Consider the following 23,714-nt stretch of genomic DNA (forward strand, 5'->3'; position numbering starts at 1 on the left):
CCGCACCGCACAGCACCCGCAGCCGCCCGTCGGGGAGCGGCCGGGGCCGGGGGGCCGGGGCCGGCGCGGGGGCGCGCCTGCTGCCGGGGCGCGCCTGCTGCCGGGGCCGAGCGAGCGGAGGGGCCGGCCCCGGCCCCGGCCCCGCCGCTGCCCAGCGCCGTAGCCAGAGACCCAGCGGCGCGGCGGGCAGGGACCGGGACGGTGTCACGGTGTCACAAGCAGCGAGGGCGGTGCGGGGGCCGCTTGCGGGGCGTGGGGCAATGCCCGGCGGCCCCGCTGTGCCAAGGCACTCTCCCCGAGGTTCCCCCCTTCTCCCGCGGGAGGTCAGAGCGGGCAGGGGGTGACGATGAGTGACAAAGAACGGGCGACTCTCTCCCATCCCTCGCTTTCTGTAGCCGGCAGCTCTCACGTCGCCGTAGCCTTTCCCACCGCCCGCAGGATACCTACAGCCACCTCCAGGGCCGGTGACAGTTTGAGCTGCAGGAGGGCTGCACCTGGCTCCGGCACCGGCCCATCCCTCCACAGCGGCTGACACTGACACCAGTGGCACGGATCCGGCACTGGAGCACGCGCCTGTACACGCACAGAGCAGATAAAGCACAAATGCACCTGGTGGTGTGCATCTTCTCTGGTAGCACTATTTAAAAAAGGGGGAAGAGGAGAATACAGTAAGTAGGGGAAAGGAGCAAAATGTGTAAAGCAGTCTTTGTATCACTTATCAAAAAGACTTCTGTACTCCTCCCAGATTCTGTAGAGGGATATTAACAGCCAAGCTCCCTCTTCAGAAAAGCTTGTAAGCCCCTTCCAGCCCCAAAGCGAAGGGTAACATCCATAGCAGGAGGGCTCCACACCTCCCTGCCTGCTCCTCCGAGCCACAGAGCTGTGCAGGGCTGAGTGGCAGCAAGGGGAGCGGGGAGAAACCCCAGCCCAAGACACCACTGCCACCCACACCCCGCGGGCCCAGGCGAGATGCAGCCATCAAACCACATGGGACAAGTCAGGGGAATCATTAAACCAGCTGCCAGTGGCTCTGGTGGCAGTACTAAACCGTTTCTGGGACTTTTCACATAGAAGCAACTGGTCAATAGCAGAATTAAAACAACCACTAAATATTTTAGAGAAGTCCATATTTCATCAGGGAGGGGGAAGGGGGAAGTAATGTTTTACCTACAGTGCTCCAGAGGAAGCATTTAAAGCCATGTTCTGTAAAAATAATTTTTATCTAGCTGGCAAAACAAAGGGAAAGTTTAAACCTGATGAGCTTAAAATAACTGACTGGTAACTTTTGAAGCATAGTATATAATGAAAAAGGGTATGCATCTGAACCACCCCGCAGCATGAAACTCTTTCAGTTCTTTTATTCTTCAGTCCTAAACCTTGAGTTCTTCACATAGAAAAGGACTTGTGCTTATATCCCTCTTACAAGCTACGGATCAAGTATTTCTTTGGCTTTACATGCTCACTAAAGATGAAGTGACCTTCACCCAGGTAAAGCAGAAATGTGGGGGGGGGGTTATTATTTTGGAATGGTTTGTAGTAGCATCAATTAGGCTGTATTAAATGATGAACAACTGCAGCAATACTGAGACACCATAGTTCATAAAACAGTATCCCCCACCAACATTGTACTGCAGCGCTAATGCAATAAACGACAGAGACTACAGGGAGCAAAACCAATCCACAGCAGTGAAAAAAAATCATTAAAATACCATGAAGTTCAAATTAATCCCTTCTTTCTATCTCACTTGGCTGAAGACAGGTATGAAATTTTGTAAAAAACCTACAAAGCCATCTCCAGTTCTTACAATTTAAAATTTACCAAGTAACAAACAAAGATAAGCAAACATGAACTGCAAGTATAACATTTGAAATGGCAAAACCAATCAGCAAACCCAAACGTTAAAAGCTTTAATTGGATTCTGCACCTTCCCTGCTGTTACACAGCAGTTCCGCCTCTCTCAATCAGTGCGCGTACGAGTACTGACAGTAACACTACCTTCATTATCCTGCCCCACCTCTACCTAGGAGAACATGGGTCCAAGCAGGCTCTTTAATTCGACATACACGCTGCAAAATGGAATCTTATTTTTTTAGAACTGGAGTTCTATATGTATTTCTTCCATGCAGGTGGACTCAAGCACCCATGCAGAACCAAACTGAAATCAATCAGGTTCAGTGCAGCTGCAACATTCGATCCTCCCGGAACAAGTTTCAGACCTGGTAGACAAGTAATCGCTTTAAGCGACTTAGTAACAATGAATATTCAGTAAGTTTATATGGAAAAGATTTATGCAGCCAACTTGCAATTCACACCAAGTTTTGGTTTATTGTTTGGGTTTTTTTTTTTAAATCATCTACACAAATGATACAAACGACTACAAATATAGATGGCAAAAAAACAGATCACTTGCTCCAGATCTGTTGAAGCAGTGTGCCTCAGCTTTATCAGGCCATGGTCATCGTATACAAAGAACTCTCTTTCAAGGGACTCAGTGTTGCTTTTTCTTCTACAGTCGAGGATTTAAAGTATTTGCTCATCTTTGGGAGCACCTGCAGGCAAGCAAGCAGACAACAGTAATCACCAAGAGCTGCGGCAGCGAGTTGGCTGTGCTGCAGGCTGGCCCAGGTATCGGCATTGGGTAAGGCATGGCAGCGTGCACGACCAAAGCAATGGACTGTAACAGTAATTTTAATTCTCACAAGTAGCTGAAAAGCTCACCCGCCCACCCCCAAGTTTAAAAGACAGATTTGTAAAAATGTACAGAGACTGTACCAATGAATCAATCATCTCTTTCCAAGTGCTAACAAAAATGAGCGTCGGGCAGCTGGCAGTTAGGAACTTCTCTCTGGTTTTGCACTGAAGAGAAGACATGTAGACTATCATCAATTTAAAAAAAAAATAAATAAAAGAATCTGATGGGGCAGGGTTTTATAACAACTCCAGGGGACAACATCCTCACCGGAGGACTCCGATAACTTATCCCACTTGCAGAGCTACCTCTGTGATTTTTACAGCTGCCCCCAGGCTTCAAAAAACTACCATGAAGGAGAGCCCCAGGTCTGTGAAATACTTAAGTATTAGCTTGATTTTAATCATGGGCTTAAACACTACTGTAGCCAATTGAAAACTGAATTAAAATCAGCACCATAGAGCAAGTGTTACTTTATATCTTTTCAAACCATTTCTAAAGTGTTTCGCTTAGTCTCTCAAACCTCGTTTGGAGCGTGGGTAGAGGGTACCTCAGCAGGTGGTTCAGGCGTTGCATGGTCTTACTGTCTTGCCTATGTGCAGACCCAAAAGAATAAAAACCTAAGTGATAAGAATAAAAACGGTAAGCGTGTGAAAGAGGAACATTCTGCAGCTGAACAGATACAGCCCTTCACAGATTTGTTCAGCTACTTCAGTCAACATTTTCCACCCTCTCTGTGACAGTCTAATTTAGGCTCATTAGTTTCAGTATACTAGATCATTTATGTCAAATAATAAAACTTTCCTCGAGAAGTAAAATTCACCACTAAGAAATAAAATTCAACCCCACCAACACTTACTTCTAGGCCAGCTTCACTTTTAAACATTACATCTTATTCACTTTAATCGAGCAGAAAAGAACGCATCTTTTCCTGTGCAGGTAGTTACACACTACAGCCCAGTCATGCCTTGAACAAAATACTGTGGCTATACTTACCTCAAACTCTGCAGCGAGCAGTGTATAAAGTGAGTAATTAGATTTCTAATCTGTGATTAGAATTCCCCAGTTTAAACTATGAGGAAAAAAAAAACTTTTTTTTTTTTTTGCACTTTATGCTTAAATATTTTATGTTAGTTAAATATTTTATGTTAGTTAAATATTTTATATTTAGTAAACATAGTTGTGATTTCTACATGTAACACTTAAACAACCCAAATCCTGACTAGCTGAATTATTTCTCTCCACCCCGACCCCCCACCCCAAAAGTGATACTGCCCCAGCCAGAACCCTCCAAGATTTCCCCCTCTAACATCCCTTTGTTTAAGCAATGGGGCCGCAAAAGGTTTCATCCTTACTGGAAGGCTTCCCAGCTTGTTTTTTTTATGTTTTAAGACTTGCCTCTCTTGTGTTCACAGGGATGGAGTGGGCAGAAGGTGCAGAAGTTTTTCCTGAAGTCAAACTTCAGCATGACGTTGTCTTTTAAAACAACTTATTTTAGGATGAAAGATGGAGGTTTATGCTGTTACACACCTAGCATGTGATAAATTCTGGGTGTTGACTACAACCTCCTGTATCTAGCCTACTCTATCCAGGATAAATATAGATGTCAAGTTCCTCAAACACCGTTCAAAAGTGAGATTCTTAAAAATAAACGCAAGTTATAGATCACAAAATGTGAATAAAATCTATATAAAATTGAGTAGCTGCTCAAACTTGGGATCTATGAATTTATTTAAGACTGTTTTCTGGCATCACTACGAGAGATGGGTGAGAAAAACCTGCACAGCAGCATTTAGAATTGCAGATGGTCATATTTTTCACCCTTCCTTTTAGTACCATGCGTAACTTCTAACAGCTTATCCACAGTCTCATGCAGCAGCCATTCAATTAAGCCACAGGTGCAGCAATCTCCCTTCTGAAGTACTCATTTTCTCTTGGATGTTCCTTCTGAACTACATGTGCAGAAGCTGTGCTGCTGAAGCAGCCAGCACGGACCGAAATTAAACCAGCTAGTCATAAACCAGAAATATATACCAAAGTGGACAACCTATCTGTAACAAGCTGTTCCCCTGCCCACCCCCAGTTTCTCCTTTATATTCACCTCCAGTTACACAGGTGACATTTTCAATAAAGTTAATTTCAATAAATATTTATGCATTCCTGCTTGTGCAGCTGAAGGAATTCCAGAACTTTATGAACGTCCTGAGGACATTGTGGTGTAGTTAAGTCTCTATTTGGCTTTTATTAAAATTAGAAATCTTTTCTCAGCTGTTGCGTAACTGGTTTATGTTCTAAAGGAAATTAAAGACATACTACTTTTATAACCACGTACCTTAAAATCACAGGCAACATGCTGTTTCACAAGAGCTTCCAAAACCTTTAGCAGGTCAGACATAAGAGGAACCTCAACCACACACATCAGGCTACCTCTGAACTCCCTACAACCAAAACCACAACCCTGGGTTAACTAATGTCTTAGCACTCTCCACCCCCACGGTTTGCAGTACCCAGGAACCCCTAAATCTCTTCAGCTGGTCAGTGCACCTCTTCCCCTGGTGAGCATCCCCGCACCGGGGACACCTCCTGCTGTGCTGCAGGGCGCTGGGGGCCTCCCTGAGGACAGCAGGCAGCAGAACCCGTGCCACAGCATTCCCCTGGATCTAAGCATTCAGATGATGGAGCAAAACAGCTGGTCCTCATTTAACTACAGATTGGAAAAACATAAATCCCAGGGAAGAGAGCCCCCAGTCCTTGTCTTAAAATTCAAATCCAGTGCTTAGGACAAGAGAGTGTGAGAATTCAGTGGTTCTCACATAACTAAGATGCAACATGCTATAAATGTGTAGGAAAGATCGTGAAATTAATCCATTGCATCTCCTGAAAACTCAAGTGAGTGAATAAATCATTCACTCAACTCAGATTTGAGAAAAAGGGACTCGGTAACATTATCAAATTTCTACTCCATATCACAGCGAGTACTTCTGACAGGCTGAGGTGAAACTTAACTGCCTAGAAATTAAGCTTTATTGTAAACTTGTCTTTTTTTAATGATCTAGTATAGTTGTCCTCTGTAAAAACAGAAGACAATAATCCACAGCCCCTCAGTTCACACAATGGCCAGAATTCAATCCCAGTTTAATGTCTTAATTTTATAGCCATTTCATCTACACAGTTTGCCCAAGGCAATATGCTCCATTCTGTTAATCAGCAGACAGTTCTCTTCCCATAGTGCAGGGAAGAAACTCAAATGCCAGGGAAAAAATAAGTCACCAACAGCCCAAGAGATGCAGATTTTATAGTGAAAATGACCAGCATCAGCTGTAATAAAAACCTCCATACCATAAACTCTGAAGGTTTCATCTCCAGTCTCTGAGCTTCTCTGTTTGCAACAGCGCAGCGCTACCTCTCACAGTACAGATACAGGTGAAAACATCTGGCTCAGTCATTCCCGACACATCGAAGGGATACCTTTTTAGCATGGCTAAAATGATGAAAACTGGTTTCCACCTCCAATGATGACTTTGGTGATGATCTTGATTGCTGGTAATGACCTTGGAAGTTGAATCCTGAGCACAGGCTAATGCCCTGATTCCATAAACCCAAACTGCAAGCATGAATTCCACCCTCCTCTTCCAATGCCAGCTAAATTTTTTACCCAGAACAGTCTGTCATACAGAATTAACTTATTCTGCTAGGTGAAGTCTTTTCATGAAAGATTTCTAAGATCTATCGCATAGACCTTACGCTCACCCTTTCTCCACACCCACCTGTCTAAAGGCACACTTACCATACATACGTTCTAATGACTCAAGTCTCAGACCTAGGTCCAACCTCAGAAGCCCAAGAGGCCGAACCAGGAAACAGATTCCACACTTGCCTAGAGGCAACCTCTAACAATGTTTGAAGAGTAAAACTGATGGTCTTTATTTAAGGCAAGCAGCTACAGGAAGCTTTCCAGTCCACGCTAGAGTAAAAAAAAAATAGAGCAAGTAGGTCCAGGGATATCACAACATACTGTGTTTCTTAACTGTGAGCTCCCAGTGAAGATTGTTGCTAACTGGGACTCGTAATCTCTCCCAAATGAATGTTCTGGGCTCTAACAACATCACGAGTTCGTATTCCAGCCTTTCCCATCTTGCAGGAGCACCTGAGGTGTCTTTCCTCTTTTTGGTCTTTCGCAGATCTTGCAGAAACTAAATCATCTTGGAGGCATTTGCTCCTCTCAGATTTGACTGATGGGTTCAAGCATCATTGGAGAAAAGGGGAGATGGAAAGAGGCACAGCCAGTGTAACCGCTCACTGCGGCCAAGAGAGATGGCCCCAGCTCTGCCTTTCCTTCCTCCCATGCATCTCATCACATAAACCTGCCTACCCTGGGCTCATCCTACCTTTCCACATGGAAAGTGGTCAAACAAGTGCTAGAGCTGGGGGTGGGACCAGCAAGAGCAAGAGAGTTCGTGACCAGAGCGGAAGGAAGCGGGATGCCGAGTACAGCATCGATTTGGCCCACCTTGTCAAAACACATGCTCCAAATGAACGTACTGTGGATGGCGCTGCATGTTACAAGTGAGCCGTTACCAAAACCAAGGACCATCCTGCTGTCCACCCCTGCTCCCTGCACTGAGCCAATTCAACACACTAAGCCAGGAGAAAGTCAACCAAGTGAAAACAAGCACACACAAAAAAGTAGTTTCCCTTAATAATTGAACTGGCCACTCACAGGGCAAAAAAGGCAGCAGAAAGGAAGAAAAAAAAAACCCCACAAGAGAACAGGAGACACAGGGAAGGCAAGAACAAGACCCACACCCCACAGCAGCAGCGAGCTGTGACACTGGCCCAGCTGGACACACAGCCTCACACTGCAGCATGACATGGGTCCGCTCCCTTCATCTGACATGCCTGCACACCATGTGAAGTATTGAAAAGCTGCTCATCATCTCAATATCTGAGCAGTAGTTCCTAATGCGAGGTTTTCTTTGTTCAAGAGAGGATTATACAAGCAGCTACACAGCGAGCAGCCCATGCCTTGTTAATGAGTTTCTGAGAAGCACAGAGGTCATTGTTGACAGTAGAACAGCAGCAGCAATTAGTTCAACACAGGAAGAAGAATCAACATCAACCAGCAGAATAGCTGGTGAGGCCAAGGAACTGCCCTCAGCATAACTCGCACGAACATCGCTCTTTTCCAGGTTAAAGATAAAACCGTTTCTGGATATCAACAAACCATCAATTTTATTGTCGCCATGTCATTTGGAAAAATTTCTACATAAAACACAAAAAATCAAAAGCAAGTTAAGCACATGAAACTACCATTTCCTCTTCAAATAACCACAAACAGAAAACTTTCCAGCGTAGGACGGAGTTACAAGGCAAAACATCCCTGCAACAAGATTAGAGATCAGAAGTGACAAACGGACCAGCTTACCCATGAAAACTGACTGTGCCAACAGAAGCAGGTGGAAGAAAAAAATAATATGCATTTGCTTAAGACTTCTGCATCCTGCATGGGAAAAATATACATGGACAAAATTGAATTCGCATTTTAGTTATGATTCTTGCAAGAGTGGCTTACAACCTGAGCGGCAGCAGTTACAGCGGTGGCATGAACCGGCAGTATTCTGAAGAGTCTTGCAATAGCTCATGCAGCAGTGAGAACAAAAAGAAATTTTCAAATACTACTCTGAGCTGCTTAAATAAAAATTAAGCTTATGAACTCAACAGCCTCATGCAGAAAAGTAAACTCTGAAATAGCATTCAGGGTTTGACTGCTACTACCAGTTTTGTAATTTGATAAATCTCATGATAGTGAATAGTTAGTGGACTTGAAGAGAACTGTAAAATTCTCATCTAGATTATTGCACTGTTGCTGTCTTCATCTGTAGAGAATTCACTTCTCTTGTTGGACCTTTGTAACTGCCCCAAAAATCCATAGTTTTGTTTTTTTTTTTAAAAAAATGCATAACATCAGTCCAACCTTTACTAAAAAGGCAGTAATTCAAATATCCTACAAAATTACCTTCACCTCAGTGCAGCCAAATGTATGTGTCCTGATGCAAGTATTCAGTGCAGCCCCACAACAGTTGCAAACATCTCGCCACAAATTCATCCAGCAGCTACGTGTGAAAGAGCGAGCAAGCCAGCAACCTAAACCTAGATACAAAGTTCCGGCTTTCCCTAATCCATCTGCAGAACAGACAAAGATCAGAAGCACTGCTGTATTTAAAAGCATTAATCCCACCAAAGGACTGTAAATGCCCATGGAGGAAAAACCCACAAGCAAGCTTCCAGAAGGGATCAGAAGATGTTCAGAACACATGTGCCATTTTTGACCGATCTTGCTTTCTTCACCACAGTATTTTAGTTTTTAAGGCATGTTACAAGAACTCCTTCAAGACACCTTCCCCTTACAGGTACAGGTCAGAGGCAGCACTATTTTCTTTCCAACCTGCCGAAGTCACACCTCAAACACCACCAAAACCTCCCCAAGGACAAACAAAACTGGGTTTCCTATTTTAGTGCTCCGTAACTTGAACGTCCCGGGCAGAGCCGAGGTCTGATACAATTATTACACAGTTTCTGCTCCAAAATCTGCCTGTGAAATTTATTAAATAAAACGAGTACAAATTTGAAAGCTCTCCCAACGGTGGGGATAATCACAAGCTCGCAACTGAAAAAGCACAGAGGCAGTTTTACACGCGGAGAAGCACAATGAATACAATAACCCAGCAGCTTCGGCAGGTTCACATGCGCTTAGGTAGAGCTGATTTGTAAATGCAGAAAGCAGGAGCACATTCGGTGTCACTGGGACAGATGAACTCAGGTTAGCAATAGTTGCGATTCTAAATATATCCTTTGGAAAACATAATTTGTTACCCTCGTTCATAAGCAGTTTATTCTTACACTGCCAAAACCCCCATGGGGGAGGCGGGGGCGGGGTAGTGCGGGGAACACAAGGTGCCTAGTACCCAAATAATAACCTGACACTGACTTTCAGAAACCAACTCTTCCTCAAATAGTACTACAACACGAATATGCAGCTGGGTGTACAGAGAAGTCAAGGGAAGTCACAGGATTTGAAAAAGGCAGTTCAAATATAAACACTTCTGTAACACTGGTAAGGAAATACTTTAATTGTTGGAAGGAAACAATGCAACCACATGGCTTTTCTCCACTGAGACAGGGCCCACCTGCTCAGAGCAAGAGACTCTGATCAAGTCTTAGAGACACTCACAGAGGTCAGGACTGGTTCAGAAAAAAAAAAAGAAAAGAAAAAAAAAAAAAAAAGATGAACTCACAACTGTGTACGTAGGCAGCCTTCACATAAATATCGGAATGCCCTATGGAGCGCTGGGTAGGCTTCACCAAAATGTATCAGCACGAGTCTCAGGTACATTCCCGGGAATATACCACACACATTCCACTCCCAACATGACCCCACACCGAGACGGGCCCCGGGAGCTGCTGCTTCAGGCTGCAGGGGGGTTACTCAGCCCCACCAGAACTCAGCCAGAGCAAGCTACAGTTAGTTTCTCTGCTTCGGATTTCAGATAAACCTAAAGCATGACTATTTACCTCTGCCATCACCCCCAAGGCAGGGCAGGAGAGGACAGATAAGCCCCTCACCCACTCACGCCTCCCCCCCCTCCCAAAGGAAGGAGGGATGCTCACTGACCGTGGGGTGTCAGAGGGCAGTGGGCTCCCTCTTCCCGCACAAACACAAAAACCATTTGGGAACATGGACCACACCTCTTCAGGCCATAGCTTTTTCTTCTACAAGGATTCATCTGAATGCTACTTCCTGAATCCCAGGATCAATATTTAAATTACCCTTATCATACATTAACGGGGTAATGTTTACCATTTCACTCAAAAAAGCTGCAGAAATGCAAGTCACACACTAATGGCACACTGCAACTATACCTTGTCACTGCAACATGACCTAAGGAAAAATAAATTTCACACACAGCCTTATTTTCAGTCTTCAATATTAACTTGCATCTTTTGTAAAAGATTTGCTGCCAGATGCTGTCTCCTCCCAACTTTTCTTTGCAGAAATCCAAGCTATAATCAAAACTATTTATAAGAGGAGGGGAAAAAAAAGAGTAAGTAGGATCAAAATATGTTCTTTTCAACAGGAAAAAACCCCAGGCATCCAGTTAAGGATATAGATTCTTAATCGCTCTTAAAAGACTATTAGGTACAAAACAGCTTTTCTAAAGCCCAGGATATGAAGCAAAGAACAAGAGGTATGAGAATGGTATTTAGAGAATAAAGGTCCTGAAAAAAGGTATTGCATAATAAAGCTGTTACAAAATAAAGTCTAATGGGTGTGCTCCGCTAGCACTCTAGCTTGGCTTGAGCCTTTTATAATCACCGATAAGAATTTTATAAAAGCTGAAATCAGAATTAATTATTGAAGAGTATGGCTAACCTGTAATGCTAAGTGATTTTCTACCCTGAGGATTTTTAGCTATTAAATGAAATACACAATTGATTCTGCAGATAGAATATTCCTGTGGCGAACTATCTTTAGTCTCACCTTACCAAGAACACTGACATTTATCACTCTTACATTTATAAACAGCTACAAGATAAAAGTAGTAATTTTGAGTAAGTTAATCAGATCTGAAGTGATCTTCCTATTGTACAGTTAAAATTCTCTGTGTCCCCAACAGGTTTTAGTATGTACTTTTTGCTCTAGAAAACCTTACCTAGACTGTGCCAGGTGTGGTTACACAGAATTTAAGAAAAACGTAACTTAGTTTCTAATAGTTTAAGCTACCAAAATCTGTACATCGAAAACACCTTGTGCTACAGGGAGAAAGAAAAATATAAAAAATAAACTCTGCATATTTCTAAACAGATTCTTTATAATGTAAACAGATATAACGTGTATTCTTTTCTCATTATCAATGCATCTATCCAATACTCGTTCTAAGAAAGTCTTTACAGTGCACATGCATTCTCCGTGTTTTCAGTATTCCAGATCATCTGTCAGTCCTCACTGGCAAAGAGAATTCTCCACTTAATTCTCAGATTTGCAACAATTTATATAATCTTATAACAAAGTCTCCCATCAGGAACAAAAACAAAAACAAAAAAAAAAAAAGAGACAGAAGAAAATATATTTTAAAAAAAATTAAATATGCACGTTTTTCAAAAGACCTTTTAACTCCTGCTTCTGTAAGTGTTGCCTCTTAGGCTATATATACATGTACAACATAAGATTTTCCACCGGCACATTTACAAAATTCTAACAACGTAAAACCTGTAGAGTAATACCACGCCATCATCCAGCACTCTGTGCCTGTACAGCTTTTGCTTTTGGAAACAGTTCACAGGAGGCCAGATCCCTTTTAATTTTATGTTTTTATTACAATCTCCCCACACCTCCAAGTATAAACATTGAACCCTCCCCATTTCTTATCCCTCCCCCACTCCCACCCACAGAAAGGTTGCATGGTAAGAGACCAAGGTGAAGCGATTTAAAGTCACATCAATGCCTAACACACAGAACAGGTTTGGAGAAGGGGAAACCTAACATTAAAAAAAAGTTAAACACAGCCTCTTCATTCCAAAATATTAATAAATAAAATACGTAATAAATTTTTTAATTTTTTCCTGTTTTGAAGAATTTCCACAACAGAGGAATAAATTCAGTAAAACAATGTAAAAGCTGTCCTTTTGGAGTAAAAATCGGTTTTAGAAAACAATAGTGTCCTGTAGGTTGCCATTACTGTACCTATACTTAATGAAGAAGTCAGAGCCTCAGGCTTGCCGTCTTTATTGTTCCCCATGCATGCCATAAATATGGCTTGTTACTTATGCATCATATGTATATGATATATACACATACATATTATGCATCTCTGCAGAGGCCCTTTTTAAAAAATGAACAAAAACATTACTCTGGTGTCACAAATTTCCTGCAATTAAAACGGAGAAATACAAAGCACAGATTTACTTGTAAAGCTTACCATGGCAGGTACCAGACTGCTCAACTGTTCTTACAGTAAAACACCACGGCAGGAAAGAAAACCCATCCACCGGACTCAAAAGGTGCCTTTACGTGGATAGTCAAACTAGTGACAACAGGAAGCGGAACAGCTACCACTATACTGAAAGACCTAAGCACCATAGTATGTCTGAAATACACAGTACTTCCAAACAAACTATGAATTCCTTTAGAGATCTGTATCACCAGTGGGGCAATAAAACAACATCTTAATTTTCTGTTCAGATTTTATTTGAAATCTAATTCAAATTGTCAAAGCTACAAAAAGGGGGAACATTTTGAGTTATTTCTGCTATGTCACAACATTCTAAAACAAAATATCACTACTGCCAGCAGATCAGTTACACACATTTCTGATGAAACTTCTAAACACAAAAATGTTTCTTTTGGGAAACAGTCACAATGAAGATATTTTGTACAATATAAAACAATGACAGGTCTACAGATGCCAATATTCATGAGTATACACGTGCATTCACAAAAAAAAAAATCAGGAATGCTTTTTTGTTTTTTAACAGACTGTTCAGGCACAAAAACAAAACCGCATTTCCAGTAAGTGACAGCATCATAAAAAATATTAACATTGTCAGTGTTTGCTTTTCTTTGACTTCTTGTGAGATCTGTGAGGAGAACGGGACTGAGACCTTGATTTTTTCCCTGACTTTTTAGGGGATCTGGATCGTGATCTTCTTGATCTTTTGGGTGTCCTGGAGCCAGATGGCGACCTGCAAAGAAAAAAACAAAAACAAGTTTTACATCAAATTCTAACTTCTAATACCAACTTTTTCTGTAGTTATTTGGCATTCATTTATTGAGCTAAACAAGGTAGAAAATACCTTAATATGGGGAAGTAACAGAATGGTATCTTGCTTTTGAGGAAAAGGCAATTTTTGCATTTTAAGTTTTTTTAATGGAATTTGAGTTTAACTTCCATGCTTAGAACCCACAAGAAAAATAACAACTCAAATCCTTCTTAAACCAACATAAGGAATTCACAACCTTCCACATATGCCTTAACCACCTTGGCTCTTGTATTAATAGCAGCTTACATCCATACAGAAGAAAACAGAATTGAAAAGTTACATTGAATTGCGTTATGCTGAAGTACTTCTGGCTTTCATCAAACATGTTCAGCTTGTGATGTAACTCCACAGAAAAAGAACAGACACTGAATAAACTTACCGTAATCTAACCCACATGTAATACACTTATCTGATATAGTCTAAATTGAATGACCATCATACTAAAAAAAAAAAAAACCTCAAATACTTTTCTACTTTTATTTAAATTCCCAAGTTCAGCACAAGAATCAGATTGCTGTAAATATGTACTATGCTTTCCTGAAAGGCATGGCTGAGGAATCTTGTGTTAGTAAGATATCTACAGCTCTAGAAGTGGAAACTGAACTTTCAAGTTTTGAACTACAAAAGCATCAATACAATAATGAAATCTCACCCCAAGTTTAACATTACCTAGAGACAAATATTTGTGTCAGTCTGGATATCAGGAAACCCTACCTCGGAAACAAAAACCCATGAAGAGTATCTAATCTAGATTTTTTCTTTTTTCATTAAAAAACAAACATGGGAGAGGAGCTTCATGTAAGCAAACCAGGGAAAGACTGCACGCTCACTATAATTCGAGAAGTTCTATAGCCTACAGAAGATTTGTCCTTTGAGAATACAAGGCTAATAAAGCAGCAAGGCACTTTGGTTTAAAGCAGGATTTCTCAAAGTTGTCTGTAAACAGGTAAACAAGAACACAGAAATGAAGAGCCCTGCGCTATGAAGGCAGGAGGCTGTATACCTTTCAGACAGCAGTGTCCCAGGAATACTAAGCAGGAACATGCGGTATAGTCCATTATGACAGAAAATACTTGTGTATCAAGTGTGCTCTGCTAAAAAACACACAAACAAAAAACCCCAACCAAACCACACCTATATTCAACTTCCCCACAACCTGAAATAGACAAGATACCAGTTTACCTTTTGGCTTTTTTACTGACATCTCTGGGAGAATCTTTATGTGATGACCGAGAACGTGAACTCTCTTTGTGAGACCGTTCAGAGCGCTCTGAGCGTTCTGATTTTGGTGATGGAGATTTTGCTCGTCTACTGCCACTGCTGCGAGACGGACTAGGTGAAGCACTGTGTCGTCTTTTCCTTTGTAAAGAAAGCAAATACATTTATATACATACACACACAGAGAAGTGAAAATGTATATTAAGGAAATTGATTCCATTCTGTAGTTATTTTCTTTTGCCATGTAATGTTAGATCCTTTTAAGTAATTAAAAAGTAGTAGGCTTTTTATTACTTTAATAATAATACATCAAGCCCAACATGTGCACCAGATTTCTTCTGGTTGAAAAAAAAATTAAGATCTGTGACTCATCTTTTGTTTACTGCAGTGTAAAAACATTCTGTCACAGTTTCCTGAAAAGCAAGGCATTTTACCCTATCTACACTTAACACCACGGAACAGTTTGGCTATACGAGTATTAGATGACAGCATACAATCAACTACCTTAAAACTAGCTGTTTTGAAGGATTTTCACCATGAGATGAATAACATTTAAACCACCACAAATGGTTTGTGGTATGACCAGTATAGTTTTCTAATACACTGCACTCAATTTACTGCTAAAAGAGAGTTAAATATATCCTGTTTTCAACTGGCAATTATTTTACCATCTTTCCTCAGGGCATAAATGAGCCAAAAGGGGGTTCTATGCAAAAGGGTAAGTCACTTGACATAGGATGAAAATGACAATGCCTTTAAAATTTCGAAGGATGTTTTAATATCCAAAGAGTGCTTCAAGTGGTTTGGGGTTTTTTTTTGTTTGTTTTGTGGTTGGGTTTTTTTTGTAAATAATACATGACATAATGTAATTTCAAGAAAGATAGTATCTGTGAGATTTTTCTTCCCATCCATTTTACTCCAAGGAAAACTATACCTCTCTTTTCTCGTTGGTGTACATTCCTCCTTTTCCTTCTTATCTTTGGACCTGGAATCAGATTTTTCCTTGTCCTTTTTGTCTCTGTCCCGTTCTCTTTCCAACTCTTTTTCTTTTTCCTAAATTATCAGAAGCATTCATGAATTCAGGTGAGGTGTGACTGATTAGTAAGTATAGACTATCAAGCTAATAACAAAGAGCATAAAAGCACTGAGCACTGAAACAACACAGCACAATCTCAGAAGGAACTAATGGTCACACCATACTGGCTCTTCAAATCTTTACTACTTCTCTGTACACAACAGAAGTATTTGTTGGAACACAAACACTGACAAAAACATAAAAATGTCACCCTATGTGAGAGTCTGAGTATTTAATTGGAAATTAAGTCTTCAATTTTACAAATTTCAGGGAAATATTACAGCTGTAATAGATTTTCTAAACTAAACTATACATCAAAGAAAACCAGGACCCCCTTTCTACTTAAATCACGTGCATTCATCTTCATTAATCCAGACTGAAAATTGAGATAATCTCCAGACTACAAGACATTTAAAGACAAAACAAAAATAAAAACAAGATTCTGCAATAATATCTACCGTGTCAAAAAAACCCACAAATATGGTCCATTTCTATATACTAACAGGACCATTTTTAAAGAAAATTTACACCCTGAGCACACCTCATTTGACATATCTGTCAAGTAGTTAGAAAATTAATTATATACAAAGAAACCTAAACCATCAGCAAGTCTGAACACAGAGATCAAGAGATGTGCTTCCTTCAGCACTGGCATTTAAAAAAAAATTCCTCCCATAGCAAAAACTGGTAACCCCTGCATACCCCATGAAGATGATAAAGAAGGGGTGATTCAGCTAAATGAAAGAAAAGAGGGGGTACAGGGAAGGGAGGGAGGGGAGATAACACAAGTGCAGGAAATACTAGGACAGCTATACTAATTCAGTCTCACATTTTCTTTACATGGAAGACTTACCAGTAACATTTTAAAGTGTCTCTTATCATTATACCTACTACTGCAAACTATTAGATTCCACTAAAATCAATGGGCTCTTAAAATGTCCCTAGCTTATTTGATAGCATAACTAATTATTTATTTTCTCTTGATAAATAGAAATAAACAGTATTTTACATACAGCTGTAAAGTTCCTATTCTCTTAGCAACATACAATACTACTAGGAAATGTACTCTTGGAAGGCTTGTTCTATAGTAAATTGGACAAAAAACAATGCTAATCACTGAGTTCATGGGAAATGCAATCAGAACCAGTATTACATTATTACTACACAAACTAACTTTATTATGTCATTAAAGCAAAAAATAAAGTTATTCACTTAACAATGGGGTTATTATAATTATCATTAAATACTTCTTAACTAAATATTACCTTCATCATTGAAAATGAGACAATTATTACACATCTAAAATATTGCAAGCTGGTTGAACTAGCTCAACACAAGGCAGCTAACAGAGTTATGAGGATTATGATTTCTGGTTTTTTAAGCTACTGTCTCACTACACTTTCTGCACTTACATACAAATCACTTCTTTCTCCAGTTACAGAAAACACTGAGGAAGTGTGAAGTTTGAGGATACAACTACATTTAAAATATTACAAGTATTTAACTGCTAACATCAACCTCTAAATGTGTACATTTCCTTCAGGGATCAGCTTGCTTAATTTTTACAAGTCTCTTTCTTCAAGGTACTGTGCAAAACTACTTTAGTGAATTCATCGGATATTGAGCACCAAGTAAAGCAAAGAACAAGTGACAGACAAACACCTGGTGAAAACTGCCTATTTGCATTTACCTTCCATGAACCTGCATGGGCACCTAATTTCATCATTAATCTGTCAGGCTGTGAAACCAGATTAAAGAAGTGACTGCCACTTACTCTCTCTCACTAAATGCACTGTCCTAACATGTTAAATGTGCTTTCGTTATGTTTCAAAGATTCAAGATCACATGACCTCACATATACGCTGCTAATTTTTAATGCTGCTCTGACTTCATAGTCCAGAGAGGACTACTAAAAATGGCAATGGTACAGAGTTATTCACTTTTGGGTGCAGTATGAGCTGGAATTATCCAGGAAATCTTAGACACTGGAGAATCAGAAGCACATATACTGCTTAATACTATTCTTTCTCTTCTTTTGGAAGCCTTTAGCACAACGGATCAATTACTAAAAGCAAAATGAAAAGCCTGATGACCATCTTCAATTGACAGCTCTCCCTTCCCTTTCCCACACCTAGCAGTTTGCTTTATGTAGCAGATCCAGAAGTGACCTCTAAGGTTTCAATACATTCTAATGATACCCATCTGTACAGTGTGAAATACTACATCATTTTGATTAAAAAGAGAGATTGTATCTACTCTGCAGAAAGCACTTGGACTTAAGACATGCAGTTTGACATCACAGCAGAATTTTAATGAGAACCATGTGTTGTTATACTTAATGCCACCTTACATTTGATGAACTCAATAAAAGCCTATCACAGAATCAGAGCCAAACATAAAGAACGTTTCTTACCCTCTGGAGCAGCTTGTCTCTATAGTGTTCAACCTGTTCCTGAAAACTCTGGCCTGGTTTCTTGGGTCTTTTCCCAGACTCTAACTCATCCTGAAACTTCATCACCTTAAGCTGTGAAAATAATACTGACCATTAGGTTATCGGGCTTATTATTATGCAGTTAGGCAGGTGGCTGAAAATGAAATTTCCATGATTTATAATCTGTGTTCTTCATTCTTTCTATACAAGTTTGTGCACAAAAAGATACTAACTTTATTTAAACTGGATCAAGGCAGCAAAACCACACGCTCATCTGCAGGCACCTGCAGTTGTTTACAGACATAATAAGAACTAAAAATAAAGGGATTTTTTTCTGTTGTTGTACTAAATTCTGTTCCCATTATTAGAACACTGCACTGTAGTATTTCTTATCTGGGTTTTTTTTCTTTCAAAATGAAATCATTTATTGCAGATGTCTTAATATATTGTTTCAACTTCTCTTGTCTACTCCATTTTCCTTCAGAAATGGCCTTTTTTCCATTTAACCCTAAATATTAAAATCAAATGACTGACATAATTAGGACCTAAACCAAATGCATCTCCTCTTCAGGGCTGTTTGCACAGTGTGGTTGATTTGAAATAAGTGGGTTTTACTAAAATAATATTCTTCCACGTGCTACCAAGCTTAGCAACAAAATTCAGTTCACTAGTGCTGCTAAATGTAATGCTAAATTTACTACAATAATATCCTCAACTGAGTCACAAAGTTAAGCAAATGTCAGAATTTTTCCATGTGAAATTTTTTTCCCCATCTAGATACACTAAAACCTTTCTCCAAGTTGATTCACACCATTAAACCTCACTTACATCTCTTATCATTTGTCAATTCTCTGTTCTTACTGACGTGGCCTTTTACAAACCATCCTTCAATTTTTTTTGGATGAGGAAGTTCTTTTGGGTTTTTGGGGTTTTTTTTGGGGGGAGCAGTGAGCTTAGGAGTAAGTCATGTTGTATTTGTCAGCCCTCTTCCAAATGTTTAAGCTCTGAGCCTCCTGTATTTCCTGTTTCAATAACGACCTGCACAGTCATACATATATGAGTAGATTTTTCCAGTGCTTGAGGTTTCATTTTTAGCAAACACAAAATATTTTTCTCTTTAGAAATATTTAACTCTTCCACACTGAAAGCACACAAAGGAAAAGAGACTGCAAGTGTGTCCATTTTGATTATCTGAAAGGATTCTTATTCTCCAGGTCCTCAATTCCCTAATATGAAGTAGGCACAAAAATCAAAACCTAGAGGTTTTTTCCTTCCCTCTCAAAAGCAGCAGGCCAGATTGGTTATGAAGATAGCATATATTCTAATCAGCCCTTCTAATTACTGACTACGCAGAAAGGAAAGGCATCACAAAAACAAGCCAATCACAAGAACAAATACATTAAGAAACACAAAACCCAGGCAAGGATACCACTACTTTGAACAGGATTCCCTTCCCCTTCAGTTACAGAGCTTATGTCAACAACACATTTTTCAGTTTAGTGTCAAACATGATGGAACAATGTGTTTTGGGGAAGAAAAAAAAAAGGGGGGGGGGGGGGGGGCTGTGGAGAGAAAGGAAAAAGGGCATTGCTATCTTGTACCATGGCAAATTTCTGACAAATGTATGGCCTACCTCCCTCAATTACAGTGTATGCTCTACCAACCATTGAGCAGTTTACCTTTTTGCTTACAATTCAGCCAACTAAACAGTCAGCAGCCAATGGAAACCTGACATTGTCATTTGTCACATACCACTCCACTTTCCACAAAAGCATTTTTTCTTCTCCCCCCCGCCCCCCCCCCCTTCAAAATGCGTTAAGTTTCAAAAGCATGAACACCTCTTGGAACCATATATTCCGTGTCACCCGGTACCACCTGTTCTGGTAAGAAGCCAATATTGCATTCTCTACCACCATGTAAACTCCAAGGCCGTTAGTTGTTCAGCACATTCAGTATTGAAAAGGAGTACAGAGGAGGCTTAGCTGATCCAGAAGGCCTCTGGGATTGTCATGGTATGAACATGCCCATAAAACTTCTGCTTTATTTTCCAACTAAATCACCCAGATAATAAAAAAAAAACCAACACCCAAACAAAAAAGCCAGCACAAAACACCACCCCCTCATTACAAGACTTAATTTCTTTGCATTTTTAGTCAACAAACCTGTGACACGCTCTCTGTTTAACCATATTTTGAAAGCAAGGAAACTCAAGTCTATAGCCCAATGTATAACCCAAAATGAAGGAAAACTAGGAATCCAATCAACAGGCTTTACTCTATTTCATAAAGTAATCTGGATGCAAGAGATGCTGAACTGCAGCCCACTGCTGGTGTGAAATTTAAAATGCCAACAGCAACTGTGAATGCAGCTTCTTCAGTAACTGGGGTGGGGTGGATGGGGTGCTGAGTGGTCATTAGAAGGTGCCTAGGGGAAGAGAGGAAAAACAGGAAAAGCCTCCACAATAACCACCGACTGAACACCTGCTCAAACTCCCAACTATGTTAAGATTGTACAGCTTCCTGAGACAGCTGTGGTCTTACACATGAATCATCAATGAATCTCTCTTCTGCATACCCACTGTATCTGCCCTTGAACCCATGTTAACTGACTCCTTTTAGAAAGATGCTGTGGGTAGAGGAAATCAGCTCTAGTATGTCCTCTGGAAAAGGAGACTAGGTGTTACAAACCGCTGAGATGTTATCAACAGCTTACTACAGAAAGATCATTCTCTTCCACCTTCCTCCTCCACTCCTGTACGCCAGCCAAAGGGTTCTTCCTCCACCCTGCCCTTGCAAGCAGCTGCAGTACTTGGCTGAGCCTTTCATAAGCCAGATCAGCTCACTAATCCAGCAGAAGCCCAACCCCCACCTTCAATTTTTTTCCCCAGTTGCAAAGAGATGTATTGGCTCAGGGGAAGAAAGCAAGTGCCAGAGCTCACAGGTAGGATCAGGATATTCCCTTTCAGCAGAGGTGAACAATTAGATTAGATCAGATCAACTCATCCCACAGCTTCATGTATAGCAGCTTTTGCTATCTGCTCTAACACACCACCACAGGAACTAGATTTTAGAAGAGAAGGAATTACTTGGGTCCCAAAGTCCAGAAACGAATTCTCTAAAGAATTCTGCTGCTTAGAACTACTATATAAACTTACATGTTTCATTATCTCCCTTCAGTGTTTCACTGTTCATAGCATATTGGCTGCCCTGAACACTTATGGATCTCTTAATGTAGAGTATATGATGCTTATATTCCTATCACACAGTTCCAGATACCACCATCTCCAGGAGAAAGATCCTTAAAACTTGGGCTGAAATCTGCTTAGGCATCTGATCAATAAATTTCCTAAGTATTCCACTTTGTAAACATGCACTTAGAAAGAACTAAAACATTCTCATCGAACTGGTTATTCTTTAACTATTCTTGTCCAACAGACAAAAACTATTACACCTGCCCATCCTCAGGAGCAGACACATTGACTTTATCTACACTATCTCTGGAGTCAGTAATACACTTGGTAATATGGAAGGGGAAAATTTTTCAAAACCCTGTGCCAAACCTTTGTAATACTAATTTCTTAGACACAGCAGTCCTCCACAGCAGAGAGTTTAGAGGTTTTCAGAGACTGCCCTGCAGAAGTGTCAAGTATCACTGGAGTTCCTGCCAGCAATCTCCACTAAATGCTCCAGCACAGGGATCATGTTTCTCACTAGCCATGAAGAGGTATCTCTCAAGTTCAAGATATACACCTCCACAACATGCCTCTTGTCTACTGGTTCTCATCATGTCATTTTCCCCCTTTGACAAGAGTTTAAAACATTCAGCCTCTTCTAGAAGTTGAGGCCTTGATTACAGACTAGCCAGCAGTAAGCCAGCAAGTTACGGAAAAGGGTACCATCTTGCTGCCATGGTTCAGGGAAACCACAGACCGACACCAACTGAAGCCCCACCTGTAGCTTTTTGCACTCTGACACAAACAGGTGGCTGTGGGTAGCCTCCCTTGCTTAAAACGAATCTACTTTCAAAAACCGTTATTGGTTCTCTGATCTTCTGCTGATGCTGTGTCCACAACAGCGGTTTTCAGGATGAAAAAAAGGCTTTTTCACAAGAGGTTATTCCACAATTACAGGGCCTCAGAACTTAAGTTGTGTTTGAGCCTGGCCACTTATTTGAGGTAAATTAGCTGCATACTACATACTAGGACTAACTAGGAAGTTAATCACCAGATGCTTGATGAAATACAAGAATTTCTGCTCAATACATAACTACACTCAAATCTACACTGATTACAGTCTAGATAATCTTGGATAGACATCCAAGCAGATCAAAGTGTTTTGTTTTTCCTTAAAACAGACTTGCCCCAACAATAGCTGCAATAAGTCCTAGACTTTGCCAGAAGCAGAGCAAAATATTTCTTTGAAAGACTGAGTTTTCCAGCAAGTCTATGAGCAGTGGAATTTCTGCACCTACAATATTTACAATATTAATATATGATACAATATATTATCAACAATAGATGACAGCGATACTTATGCACACATGTGAAATACCATTTCAGCCGTAACAGACCTCTGGCACACTCAATCCCACTCACAGAATGCCATGTGTCTTGGAGCTAAGCAACTCCTTGCTGTTGTCTTCGTGTAAAACAGAAGTACATTCGAAGACCAGAATCTCCTGAATTGACACTACCTTCCACGGAAGAACTGCTATAACTAATGAAATTATCGGTCAAGCAAGAGCCAATTTGTTTCATCTGTTATTACTAAGCCACGAGTAAGATATTTAATGGCCATCTTTTTGCCATTTTGCAGTGGCCTCACACGAGCCAGGTACAGAAACCTCCGCAGACAGTAAAGACCAAAGGTTATATTGTTTTAGTGATGATTACAAGCCTCAGATAGCTCCTATAACTTGATGAACAAGTACACAGAAGTGAACATTTTGCGTACTAAGCACCGTAATCCAGAGAAAGAAACAGTGGAAACTGTATGGAACTTCGGTGTTTTGACAGAGTTATACAGGGCGCTTGAAATCCAGGACAGGCCTTGGATACAATCTGCTCTTGTGGCCTATGCTACATCTATTCTTTGCACTCCAGTCATTCTCTCTTGGAGACTAAATGCTACGCTAAAGGAACTCTGATTCTGTCTGGTAGAGCAATTTGTACAAAGAAAGCAAGGAGAGTCACCTCCTTCCCTTTGTGACATGCACAAGAAGGTTATTTGACTCTCAGTGGAAAAATAATTTGCACCTCAAATATCAAGACACATTTTTGGGGAAAAAATAAAAAAAATATTTCCATCTATGCACTGGGCAGGGGGTTCTGACAGAACACAAACACAGGACAGTGTAAGAGAATCCAACCCTGCATCTCCTGGAGCCCAGTGGTACGTAGCAGGAAGGCTGAACAGGAAGACTGAAAACCATTATTCTTCTACCTCTGATTAAGCAATCAAACACTACTTTGAGGTGTCAGGTG

The 23,714-nt window shown here is 40.5% G+C and overlaps 1 protein-coding gene and 1 long non-coding RNA gene across 9 annotated transcripts in view; one reads left to right on the forward strand and one right to left on the reverse strand.

Moving 5' to 3' along the window:
* Positions 1-91: 91 nt before the first annotated feature.
* LOC308072914 lies at positions 92-8,634 on the forward strand. Its single transcript, XR_013931844.1, has 2 exons — positions 92-1,488; positions 2,128-8,634. It is a non-coding gene; the product is annotated as an uncharacterized lncRNA (long non-coding RNA).
* A 4,280-nt stretch (positions 8,635-12,914) lies between these two features.
* The window catches only part of U2SURP (U2 snRNP associated SURP domain containing), a 46,220-nt gene continuing 35,420 nt past the window's right edge, over positions 12,915-23,714 (reverse strand). For 7 of the 8 annotated variants that reach the window (XM_080410463.1, XM_080410460.1, XM_080410464.1 and 4 more), the window contains 4 exons: positions 18,215-18,325; positions 15,661-15,779; positions 14,691-14,867; positions 12,915-13,430 (listed from right to left, as the gene is read on the reverse strand). In XM_080410463.1, the coding sequence (XP_080266589.1) occupies positions 13,292-13,430; positions 14,691-14,867; positions 15,661-15,779; positions 18,215-18,325 (546 nt within the window). In that variant the 3' untranslated portion in view covers positions 12,915-13,291. The remainder of the gene's footprint in view (positions 13,431-14,690; positions 14,868-15,660; positions 15,780-18,214; positions 18,326-23,714) is intronic. The other variant, XM_080410465.1, reaches the window with a different exon arrangement.

The sequence above is a fragment of the Falco punctatus genome (genome assembly GCF_963210335.1).
Source record: "Falco punctatus genome assembly, chromosome: 13".
NCBI classification, from domain to species: Eukaryota; Metazoa; Chordata; class Aves; order Falconiformes; family Falconidae; genus Falco; species Falco punctatus.